The following is a 13,052-nucleotide window of genomic DNA, read 5'->3' as shown; positions in this document are numbered from 1 at the left end:
TATTGGCATATGAGCAAACTGTTCTTAGGCAAGGGAAGCTGATGAACCCTGATATATCTAACAGCACTGATGGCAGTGCCACACAATTTCTACCATCCACTGGGAGTTGACTGTCACTTTTTGGTTCCTATTACTAATGTTAGATTGCTGCTGAACCCAGTAGCCTGACAGAGCTGAAGCTGCTTCAGCTCCATGTCCTCACATCTAGCCAGTAGCCAGGTGGAGCAGGTACCGCCAGTAAGCACCATGGGGCCCATGGTCTGACTCTGGCTGTTGGCACTCAGACCTCTATACACACACACATGTGCACACAGAATAGAGAGCTTCTCACCCAGAAAAAAGTTAGAAATGAAGTTTATTGAGAAGACAGGACAGACTGTGGTGATCAGAGACAAGACATGGTCAGACAAGTATACTGGCCAGCCTGCTTGCATGCCACTGGACCCTTTTACTCCCTTTTCCTGCTGTTTACCACAGCTGTTTCCCAATCCACCTTGATGCCTCCGTCTCTGGTCCTTTCTCTAAACATCCCATAATATGCCTTGTACAAGGACAAGACTCTCTTCTTGGCATCCTGTAAGGAGTCCCACACCCCAGTAGGCAGAAACCCCTTCAATCTGCAGGGTGATCCAGAGAGCTTCTCCCACGGACCCACCTGGTGGGTGGCACTCCTGGACATCATGGCTGATGGCTCGCTGTGATGGCCTGGGGAGGAGCCAGGGCAGGAGCCCCTTGGCATTGATCAGTTTATTGGGGATCATCCATCCATCATTTTTCTCTGCTCCTTTATGTGTGGAGACAAGCCATGTGTAACCCAAATATGTAAAACTAACATTTCTGTTTGTGGTGGGGTAATGATGAATGCCGAGGAAAGACAATCCAGCACTCCTTCCACGCCGAAGGGAATACGTTAGAAACTTTGTTTTAACCCATAGGATGGAGATTTTTCAGAAACAAAGAGAACAACTAGCAGTTAGTCATGAAGTCTAAAGCTAGCCAGTTCATCCGCAGTACAAGAAATGGCAACTAATGATAAAAATCTCTTATGCAGGAGAGCCTATTGGAGAAGGTTGAAGGCTAGGCATGCAGCTAAGAATATTCCAAAGGGGGCTAAGAGCGGCTGGAAACATTTGAGACGTAAAAGTGAATTTCTTAAATAGTCACTTATATATTTAATAAATCAATATATTTATCCTCTCTCTTTTTTCTTTTGTTTTGGAGGGTTGATCTCACAAATCTCTGTCAACCAAATTACAGCAAAGTAAATTATTGAATAGTATGTGCTCAGACCCCAGACAATCCTGTAACACTGCAGTTTCACAACCAGAATTAGGAAGCAAAGTCATCACTAGTTTTGATCAAAGGAGACTCTGAGGACCCCTTTTGCTTGATCAAGCTTTTGACACTGCAAACTACAGGGTGTTAATTAACAATCTTTGCCATCTTTATTTCTCTGATGTAGTTCTTAAACGGTTTCAAAGCCGTTGCAATTCTCGGAAAGAAAGTAGGAGATAGTTACAGAAAATTATTAGTGAAATAGTAGGTCAGATGAGATGACTGTAATGGTGCCTGTTGCCTTAAGCCTGTGAATCCAGCAAAAGACCGTGGCCTGATGCTATCCCATCACCGCAGAGGCACTTGTTTGGCCTGTTTACCGATTTCTGGATTCTGAATGTCTTTCAAGTTCTTGTTTTATATGCAGTGATTTCTTGCGTAGTATAATATCGTTGCCTACAGTAAGCGAAAAGGTCATTGTCAGCTGGTAGAAAAGGCTTTTGCTCCACTATTGCTCAGAAAATGGAATTCTTTCCTTGGTTTTACCTATTATTTTCAGACAAACCTAACACTGAATTTGCTGCAGAGTGTGTAACATCAGGTCTACAGCCCACGGAGGCTTGTAAAGAGGAGTTCCCCCTTTCAGCTAGCTTGAAGCTGACAGTGCAGCGCTATATGGGAAGAGCAGCTCACAGACTGAGAGAATTAAGGCTTTGTTAGCATAGGTCTGACTACTTCAGCTGTGAGGCTCCGAGGACACAGCTGCACAGCTTACTCAGCTCCACCCCAGGGACTTTTGCCCTGTAATCCACTCCAAGGCACCCACTTGGCCCTCAGGTTTCATTGTTGGCCGGATTTCTGTCAAAGTAAAGGGAAATCAAGATGTACGAATTCACAGCCCGCTGTCTGATCTAGGAACCAGGCAGTGCCACTTGTGCTCCTGTTTAGTTAGGGGTTCACACGAGTATATGCTATTTCCCATTTAGTGAGTTTACACGAGGCGAGTGTGTGGCGTTTGCAAAGTATCTAGACTGCTTCTAGTAGAAAAAGCTAAACTTCTTTCACTCCACACAGTGAGTACATTTTTGGTAGCCTTTGGAAACTTTTATGTTATCCCACCGTTGGTGAGGGAGGGCCTGGTTCCAGTGTTTGTTGTGTTTTTCTTTTCTAATTTTAGAGAGCATGCCGCCACCGTCTCAGACAGGCACAGTAAGGTTTGTAGGTGGAATCATGGTCCAAACGAATTTAGGAGGTAGCAAACATGAATTAATATCTGAAAATGCATCAAACAGAAAAAGCTAAATGAAATTGAGGGAGGAAGATTTCTTCTTTATTCATTCCTAAGGGATTTTTTGTTAGCTCTATATGCCTTCAAGATTTACCATCCTCAGGAAAGGAAGTATTTTGTCATAAATTTAATTCCATTCTTTCTGCACTTGGGCGAAATATTCAAATCAATCTACTCCTTAGTGGCTGAATTGAACAGCATTTGTCTGTGCCTTGGGTCGTATGTATCTAATCCTGCCCTCTTTTTTAGTTCTTTTTTTTTTTAAAGGGAACATGTAGTCCATCGACTATTGCACAGTACATCTGCAGGGTGTAATTTAATGTGCCCTTCTGTGAACTTTCATGCAAAAAATGTCAGTTACTTACATACCTACATACAAGACACTGCCCTAACAATTCCATCTCCAGAAAGGTTAGTGTGGGGTTTTTTTTTTTTGGTAATGTGTGAATTATTGAGATAGCTTATTTGAAAGGTGGTAAAGAAGGGGAAAATCTTGTGCAGATGGAGAAATACTTTTTAAACTGAGGTTTTAGCAATTCAGAGTACTTTTTAAAGATGCTGTATCAGCGACAGTATCTTATTGAACAGTATCTTATCTATTGAAAGATCAATTATTCCTGATAGTAATGGGGACTTGTATTCTAACCCTATTCAGTATAAGCCAGTTATATAGTAACTAGAATATTCTTCCGTAGTTCCACACATTTCATTTAATGTTTCTCTTTTTTCTTTCAGTTACTGACAGTACTTTTTATAAATCCATTTTAATCAATGTAGAAATTAATTTTCTTTTTAAATTTTCCTGCTCCCTGTTTTCCTCTTCTTCTCGACAATGTTAGCAGCTTCTCCAATTTATAGAATTTACAAATTTTTCTTTCCACTGACCATGGATTATGCCATTTAACTTTTAAGTCAACCTAGCAATGTCCATGTTCAGGAGGTTAGATTGCAAAAACACTTCAAATAAGATTAATCACAATGCTCTGCAATTGTTATTGATAACTTAAGGTGTAAATTGGCACTGCAACAGATATTTTTCTCCTCTTTTTTCTGTACAAAACGTATGTTTTTCTCTTGTGCCACACCGCACAAACCCATAGTCTAGGTTCATATTTATCCACACTGCAATTTTACTTGGATTTCACCTTGCATATTTCAGTTGACACATATGTTTTTGGTGCTGCGTTTTGTTTGAGATGAGGTGGGAGCGCTGAGGAAGGGGACTTTTTGTCGTCCAAGTTGAGGTTTGCCGTGCCACACGGCTCTGAGACCCCTTTAATTAAGTCAGACTAAGCTACATCAGATGGGCTGGTATCTGATTGCACTGTGAAGACAGCTGAGCTGTTGGTGCTGTACTTTAATTAGAACTTTTAATATTTCATCTCTTACTACCAGAAGTGTGACCTGTCAAGCTGCTGAGATGCTGCCCCTTCTTGATAGAGATGCAGCTCTGAGCCCAGGACTGGCACTTACATATATCCAATTTGTTTACAGTCGCTTGGTGTTTTTGTTGTGGGTTTTTTGTTTTTGTTTTTTTTTTTTTTTTCTTCTTGATGTGCTGCTTGTCAGCAAGATCTGTTAATGTTAAAGGATATTTGGACTTGTTAAAAGCTCATCAAAAGCCAGCCCACGTCTCCTGACCGTAACTTTTCACAAGGAGTTTGAGAGTGTGTAGCGGTTTTGCTCCCCCTAAGACTTGATTTACTAGTAAAGCTTTAGAGACAAAAGAGGTAGCTGCATATAGGACAGAGATCCAGATTATTTTATAGTTACACAAGCTGGCTTGAGCTGACTTAATGTCCTTCCATGGCTGAATGGGGAATGTCCTCTTCCCCGCACCATGTTTCCCCTTTCCCAGCTCCCTGTTCTTCCTTCCCTTGTCCCCAGAAGTTCCTCCAAAAGGTGGCAAGGTAGGGAATACAGGGGTGGGAAAGGTAGATGGAAATTTATGTGAATTCTCTGTAAACTACTTGGTATGCCTGGGACTGCTTTGTGCCATCCTCTGCAGTTCCTTCTAGGGAGCGAGTATCATTAAGAGTTAATTACCCCATGCAAAGACCCGTTGAAATTGAGTGATAAATACATACGACTAGTAGTTTTTCACATCTAGTATTTGCTATTAAGTACATAAACAGCGTTCAGCTTGTATTTTGGTGTTGATCAGAGCAGTGCATACCCTGCAGCTGGTGCACTGAACCGGAGCTACGTTGCTGCTGTTTGATACAGTTCCCAGGGGACATTAAAATATTTCATACGCAAAGCTGCTTGATCTCTAGCTTTGTATTCTTTGACACTGTCTTAATCTAGCCCAATTTCTTGGCATCAACAAAACATGTTTCTGTGTTAAAGACAACCTGCAGAAGTCAAAAGCCTTGTGTTGGTGGATCACAAGCCAAAGAAGCCAAAATGCCTTTTTTTCTGTAATAAAGTTGCATAAACCATAAATCTACAAATCATTATATGGAATCATGGAATGAACCTCTTCAGTCATTTCTCAGGGGGAGGATAACTGTCTTGGAAAGCAAGGGTTACAAATATATATTATAAAATCAACTGACTGGTATCAAAGGAAATAAAATTGTTCACATGGAGAGCAAAATTATTGTCCTTAAATAAAGAACTAGATAAAATCTAAAAGTTTTCATTTGTATCTGAAATGCTTATCAGCCTTACTTATTTTATCGTTACAAAGTCCATTAGGAAATAGATAAATAATTATTTTTCCTGGCCGAATTCTACTAATTGCTCTCCTCTGGAGTGTATAGTCTCTGCACTCTGGATGTATTTTGCAGCTCCTTGTGTCCTAAACCATTCTGCTATCAGTGAAGAAGGACAGTAGTGATCCACTATAATTCATAGCAGTGAGAGCTGAAATAAATTTCCCATGTTGTAATGTAGTTTGTACAACAGTTTAACCAAGAAACCGTAGGTGAGAAGCAAGACCCATTCTTCAACACACATACAGTATGTGATGCAATTTCAGCAAAGTGTCCTGAAGGAATTATAAACAAAGAATCTAACTGGAATAATTCTTATTATAAGTAAATCTTTCCAGTTTGTATTTTGTATTTGTATTTTCTATTTGTATTTAGAAGGGAGAGAAGGAAAAGGGCTTTTTGAAATTATTTGAGAGGGTGGAACAGGTTTGTTAAAAAACAAAAAATGCTGCTTTCAGGTTGTGATCATAACAAAAAATGTCTCTAGGATTAAATTATAGTAAATGTAAATTAAAATGCAGTAAATGTAATACTAATTAATGAGTTTATATTTTATGTGCTGGATAGAGGTTTAAAGTACTTAAGGGGAATTTAGAATTTTTCCTCAAAACTAAGTTTCATAATTAAAAAAAAAAAATAAATGAAAACTGATGTTGCCTTGCAATGCGAGATTCCCAATTGATGCATCCTTGAAAATCTGAAACTAAAAATAGAAAAGCCTGGCACAATTTTTCCACTTTTTCTTTCCCAGCAGTTTTTTCAATTAAAATGTGGGTTTAGCATGATTTAAACATTTTATGCATTCTTGTTTACTTTGCTGAGTTGTTTTACTTAAAAATAATCAAGGAATTCAAGACCAATTTATTGGCTGTTTGTGCATTTCTTTATACTGTCAAAGAACTTATTGATTAGAGTTGTAATTTAGTGAAAAAATCAAAGATTAATGAAATATTTGATTTTTTTAAACTTAAAAAATATTATATATGTATGAATAGTTTAGTTTCCTCAGTGTTCTTTAAAAAATGGCATTTTTATTTTGACTTTCCAGATTTTGGTAAGTTACCTGAAAAAAAAAAACCCAAACCATTCTTAGAAGTCTAGTAAAAAAAACAGAGAAAGTGGCTTTACTAAATTTTCTTTATCCAACTGAATAAAAGTAGTGAAATACATAGTTAATGTAAGGTTTGCATTTTAACATTCTCTCTCTAATTTCTTTCTCTTTCTTTTTAATAATCTAACAAACTGTTTCACAAAATTTGTACTAAAGTGATACTGCCTCTTTAAAGCAAACTTACTAGTTTGAGGTTTGCGGTCTACCTATGTGTTACAGATTCTAATTATTTTTGCCTGATTGGTAAAACACCAAGGGTTATGCCTGTGATTCCTGCATAGCAAAAATTACAAAGCAATAATTACCCAGTCCTTTTTTCCACCTTCTACTCTCCCTAGAGCTACATCTATAATGATCCTATCAGGTACTACATGATGCAAAAACCCAAAGAAAGAGCACCTCCTTCGGCCCATGCATCAACGTCCCAACAACAGCATGCTGAAAATCTCCATGGGAAGACCTTCAGCCAGCCTCAGCTAGACAAGTTCACGCCAGAGTCTGAAATGGGGCTTGACCAAAAACCTCTGATGGCTGCACTGCACACGTACATCACTCAGAACTTGTCAGCACAAAGCAATGACAAAAGCTCTCACAGCAGGACTAAAGGGTCTCACATTTATGCTGATAGATTGTACTCTTCGCAAGTTGGTCCTTTTGATGGAACTTTTGCCGAAGGAAGAGCAGAAGATTTTAAAATGAAGAAGCTGTTCCAGCCAAGACCTCCGTCTGGAGTGCTGGGGCCAACCCCTGAAATGCTGAATCACAAATCTGCATCCCAGGATGATCCAAAGGACCCTCTGAGTGTAGTGGATGGTAAAGTTGATATTTACTTATTTTAACTTATCTGAAGTTTCCCTCATGTTCACTGAGCATTTTTGAGAAAAAAAAAAAAAAGAAAAAAATTCAGACATTCTGATATATCTCCTACTATTGGCATATTTATACCTACCATAATACTCACAGTAATAACATTCACCATTCTAAGTACTCTTTCCCTGCAAACATCTTCCCACATTCTTCAACCCACCTTCCATATGCATGCAGAAATGTATGGCACTCTGTAAGACGTAGCATTTATGTAACTTGTTATATTTTCAAAGCATTTTACAATATTGCACATAATTATGGGTGTATCTTTGCTATCAAATCTGGTTTTATGCTTGCATCCCATACTATATATAGGTAATATAGTGATGCCTGGGTTTTTTTCCATTTCACTGTATTCAATTAGAAATTCAAAAGCCATGGGTAAAATTCAAAGTTAGACACAGAAATTAACACAGACATAAATTCTGGCGCAGAACACAGAGAGGGGAGGAGTCTGTCAGTTATCTGGATAGGTGGACACAGAGTAATACAAGAAGGTGGGGTTGGTTACGGCTACTTTTGTCTGGACATTCTATAACAAACAACTCATCTGCTGGATTTTCATCTTTTTTGGCTAATGCTGCTTAGCTGTGACCAGATCCTGATTTCTTTTCTATGTGATAGTTTGACAAATATTTAAATGAAGATGGAGTGTAACATCTCACAGGATACTGTGGTACATTTTAAGCGCTGCTTTGTAAGACAAGATGGGTCTTCACGTCATGGCTGGGGATCAGGTAGAGTTTAGAAAATAATTCTGATTCACTTTGTTGTTTCTCTAAACTAACGTAACTATTGATCTTATTCCAGTGGTTCAGAATGCCTGAAAAATGAAACAGTTGATCCTCAGCCACTCCCAAGCAGTTACATCTGCTACACTGTGGTCACCACTATCCCAATGGGTTTTGGTGAATCCTTCTGTAGTTATTATAATCCGTAAAGTCTAAATTTTTTTTTGTTTGGTTTGGGGTTTTGTTGTTCGTTTGGTTGGTTTTTTTAAACAGAACACACAGAAATGTCAAAGCTGCAGCATAGGAAATATAATGTTTGCAGTCTAAAGGATGCTCAGAAGTGAAAGCATTCTTGGTATGGTGCCCAGAGATAATAGGTTTCAAGGAACAAACTATAATGTAAAATCAAATCCAGGTGGCACTGTAAGTCTCTTGCACAGGTTAGACAATTTTGTTGCTAGACTCAAAACAAACTAGGCACATGCTGGTTTCATTATCCTCCAGCTGTTCCACTTCACCTTTCCTGGTAGGAGCCAACGGGGAAAAAAAATGCTTAACACTTAGAGGGAATAACATGTTTTGCAATTCATTGCGTTGTACTGCTTTGACTTCACATACGTAATGTGCCCTGTAGGAACTTCTTCCATTGCATTAGCTTTTAAATGTTGCATGGATATAAAATTATGAATCGTTGAGTAGGCAATAATAAGGTTTCCTTTGTATTTCTGAGCCACTCTAGTAGTCTCATAAGGAAGTGGTGAGGACAGACCCCAGTGTATTCGTTGTTTAAAGAGCTCTCCATTGGAGTGATGATGGTTTGGAATCTGATTTGCCAGGCTGACTGTGCCACCTCTTTCTGCTTTTAACCTTTCTCCAATCTCTCTGGTGCTTCAGGATTTTTGTCCGCTTGTGGGTTGTTTCTCTCTTGCAGTCTCTAAACCACAGATCTGTTCAAAAACTGGGAAGCATGGGGTGCAGTCACATGAGCTCAGTTCTCTGCTGCATCTGATACAGGATTAGGCAAAGGAACTTGACTGGGATAACAGTCCAGAAGGTACTGAGCAGATTAGCACTGAGAATTGCTGCAAAACAGTGGCAGGTAAATTAGCTAACAAGGCACCCTGAGGGAGAAATACCAGAGAAGGACACGTGGACCTATTTTTCTATCAGATTTGGAACCTACTACCTCTAGGAGTAGCATGATGTGCGTGGGTACTGCCTTTGTAGTCACTGTGCAATAGCAGAATCGTTAATCTGTCTTCTGCACCAGCCTTATTTAGAATTTGGCTCAGTTTTAAGTGACTTGTTCTAGTCTACTCACTTTTGGTGTATTAAGTATTACAGAACACATCTCTCCATTGCTTTGGAAAGGTCGCAAAATTAGTAATTCAGATTTTTTTTTCAAATAATAACAAAATTCCATGTTTATAGAGGAAAGATATTTTTGTATGCCCTCTGTATTGCAAAGCTGTGGTGACCAACCCATATGGTGCTCAGCTGTTGAGGATAGCTAATATGTGGTCAGTAGGGTGATGAGGTAGAAGATGACAGACGCCCCTGTGGGACTACTAGCAAAGTTACTGCTGCCATACCATTCTGTTGCCAGGCAAGATGGCATTGGCAGTTGTGTCAATGGAATACGCAGCATCATTTACATGCTGTACAATAAAAAGCAGTTTTCCCTTGCTTGTCTGCTACTGTCACCTACTAGGGGAATTCTACTGGTGAAGCTGATATTAAAAATTATATTATCTAAGATATATGTGCCTTTACTGTCATCACGGTTCCAAGGCAATTATGAAAGGCAGTTTGCCTTCTTCAGTTTGAAAGCTGGAGCTAAGGGAGAAATCTGGTTTGTAGTACAAGCTCTGAGAAACATGGCTAAGCGTTGCTGATTCTGTTTAGGAGGGGGTCAGCAGGAGAGTGTAAAGGCTGTGTACAGGTACATGCATGTTTGAGTACATGTGCTGCCTAAGTGATGTGCCATTGCAGTATCCATCTGCTTTTTGGTCTTTCTCCACAATATTTTCTGATTTTAATAAATTCATAATAATGTCTTTAAATTACCCAAAGGTGTTTGTAAATAGATGCACTGATATTTGTGTATCAGCCTTATTCAATAATACACAAATGATATACTAACATGGACAAGTGCCATAATAAGAAATGGAAACATCCGTATTTAGCATTGACATGTAGTAACATGTATCAGTAACCTCAAGAAGGTAGCAAGACTCTTTATGTAGACCTGCATTTCATCAGGCTGTTATAGACATTTCAAAGACTGTTCCTGCTACTATACTGAACCCATGATGCTCCTCATACTTGCTAGCTTTGATTATTGCCTTTGGTCCTTGACGTTTGCAATCACACTGGTAGTTGTCCAGTAGAGGTAGCATTTAATGGCTAAGTTTTACTCACGTTGACACAAGTCTGTATTTAGGAGTTTGTTAGATGAACTGTGTTCAGGCGGCATTCATCAGGGCAGGAGCAGCAGCATCAGAGGAGCAGGGTTTATTTAATGAACTAGGAGGACCTGCAGTGAGCCTGTTAGTGTTATCTGGCATAGGGCCTGTGACCACTCATTTTCTCATGTGATACCCCACCCCCTTCTCCCATTTCCATTTTGTTTGAGATTTAGACTGCTTTGTTATTTATTGACTATGAACCTGTGGAAGTGGACAAAAAGCTAGTAGTGCTATATTAATATAACACTTTTAATTATATACGTCCTGAAATATAATTCTGTTTTAAGATTCGTCTTCAAATATTGATGTAATGGCCAGTGACTAGCTTAAACAAAATTTAACAGGCAAACGCAGATGCAAGTTATTTTTCTGAGGCTCAAAACTTGATTTCAGCTTGGAAACCTCAGGTTGCTGATTTTTCAAATCAGAATTTTGATCTGCTTTTGACTTGAATCAATTTCAATGATTCATAAATGGATGAACGTTGTACCACTTTTACTCAATGATGCAATTGGTTTTAAGCTGTTTCATTTGGAATTTGCTTCAAACACATCCCTATGCATTTTGCTAAAAACTTCATAGTACTACTAACCACTCTTTTAAGGTATTTTAAGAACCTTAGTACCATATTAAGAAAAGAGGTAAAAATTCAGGACTCTAAGTAATGTTAATACTGAATACGCTTGAGAATCTGAGAGTCTAAATTTTGAAAAAATAGAGCTACTAGGCGGGTAAGTGTTTCTGAATTTTTTTCATAAATCCAGTTTCTTGGTAAGATGCTTCCTAATAGCTTGAAAATCACAGTAACTGAATGGCATTCTTCTCAATGTGTTATGGCTAGAAAACAGGGGTTCTAAGTCAAGGGAAAAGAAATGTGGTTTCGGTTCTGAAGTTGAACATAGAAGAAATGCTTCAAAAATATTTTAGGAAAGTGAGTGATCCTAAAGCAATCAGTATCATTTAATAGTGTAGGAAAATTATCTGGATTGTGAGAAACTCATGTTCAAGGCTCTAATCAGCTGGCTGTTTTGGGCATATTCTCTTTTCTTATGCCTAGAATTGGATGTTAATCAATAATGTGTTTGTGACTTAGAAACACTTTGTTCTTGGTATAGATGTTTTCTAAGACTATTCCACATTACAAGGGGGTTAGAAATACAGCGGTGGATTCTTGGTCTGCACTAAAAATTATTATGAATATTTGTAAATATTATTCCACATAATTGCAAACCCCTTCAAAATCTCATTCATAAGTTGTTAGCTGCTGCACGTCATGGGTTATTCATATCAATGGATAAATGGCAAAAACTCTTGAAAAAGAGAGTCACTGAAGTCACCACAGTTTTCATTCTTTTGTAGGTGTACTGATGTCAGGTAATGAAATGGTCTTGCAAGAAAACTTTTTCCTAATGTGATGTGCCTTGCAATGTGTCTTTATGCATTTAGGTGAAAAGTTTTAGTTCTGATTTGGAACTGACGTATATGTCAGTTCCAAATATATGTCTTTGCTTTGCTGACTTTATTAGCTCTGCTTCAATAATTTAGGTTTTCCTGTCAGGTTATTGTCTGATAGTTCTATAAAACATAAGAACAGAAATGATACATAAGCAAACACAAGGCTTCTGCAGTAATCTGGAAGTGCTGGTATTTCCTACAGTTTAATTTCCTGCATTGCTGCTATGTGTAACATCTTCTCCTAACGGCTATCTTTCAGGTAGCTGTTGTGCTTCTTGAAAAAGTTTCCTGAACTCAGTTTTATCAAGCCTAGTGAAAACTTTTGTTGCAGTTTGGAACAATTTGCTCCTATAGGTTACCTTCCTAAACAAAAGCATTTGGTCATTATGTTTTTAGTATATTATTGAATTCATAACAGGGGATGGGTGCAATACATGAAATGTGGAAAGTATTCTGCATTTTCTTGAAGTGTTACTTGGCTTCCATCAAACTTTAGTTCAGATTTTGCTGCCTCCAAATATCTTGGCCCAGAGAGTTGGGCATAGGTCGTAAGAGTAAGCCTTTGGCTCTCGGTACTGAACACTTGCTTTTCTGTACAAAGCGTTCTGCTATGTCAGCATGGAACCATAGTCTTTGTTGGCTGCCACAGTCTGAAGCAGCATGATGGCTTTAACCTATCTTTTTTTGTTGATAGTCTCCCATAAGTGTGTTTAAAATGATGCTTTTGTAAGTAAATTTCAAAAGATCATAGCATACAACCTCAGCTGAATTTTAGAATGAAATCAGTAAAATTTTGTAATATCAGCAGGATGGGTTGTTGGAAAGATGTATCCTTTTAACATGGGAAAGAAGGTACATCAAAGAACCATCTTCCCCATGTGTCAAAAACCCCTTTGATTCACAGTAAACCTACAATGTGAACTGCGTAGATTATCTTGGTTTATATTGACTAATTAGTTTAGGGGAAATGGCATTAGTATAGCTGGTGAATTATGGGGCAGGTCAGAGGAAATTAACCTCTGCCTTTAGATGGTATTGAGAAGCTGATGGTCAGCTGCAGGCTCTAACCTCTTCACCTAACAGTGTGTGGTCCAAAAAATGACAGATGTGTCCAAGGTCTTGGCCTCTTCCCAATGATAA

At 38.5% G+C, this 13,052-nt stretch overlaps 1 protein-coding gene across 3 annotated transcripts in view; it reads left to right on the top strand.

Moving 5' to 3' along the window:
• The window catches only part of PTPRN2 (protein tyrosine phosphatase receptor type N2), a 670,936-nt gene that overhangs the window by 249,437 nt on the left and 408,447 nt on the right, over window positions 1–13,052 (top strand). For all 3 annotated transcript variants that reach the window (XM_075082381.1, XM_075082380.1, XM_075082379.1), the window contains one exon: window positions 6,730–7,204. In XM_075082381.1, coding sequence (XP_074938482.1) covers window positions 6,730–7,204 — 475 coding nt within the window. The remainder of the gene's footprint in view (window positions 1–6,729; window positions 7,205–13,052) is intronic.

The sequence above is a fragment of the Phalacrocorax aristotelis genome, chromosome 2 (assembly GCF_949628215.1).
Source record: "Phalacrocorax aristotelis chromosome 2, bGulAri2.1, whole genome shotgun sequence".
Taxonomy (NCBI): Eukaryota; Metazoa; Chordata; class Aves; order Suliformes; family Phalacrocoracidae; genus Phalacrocorax; species Phalacrocorax aristotelis.
The sequence above is the reverse complement of the archived record's forward strand: the minus strand, read 5'-3'. Positions and strand labels throughout refer to the sequence as shown.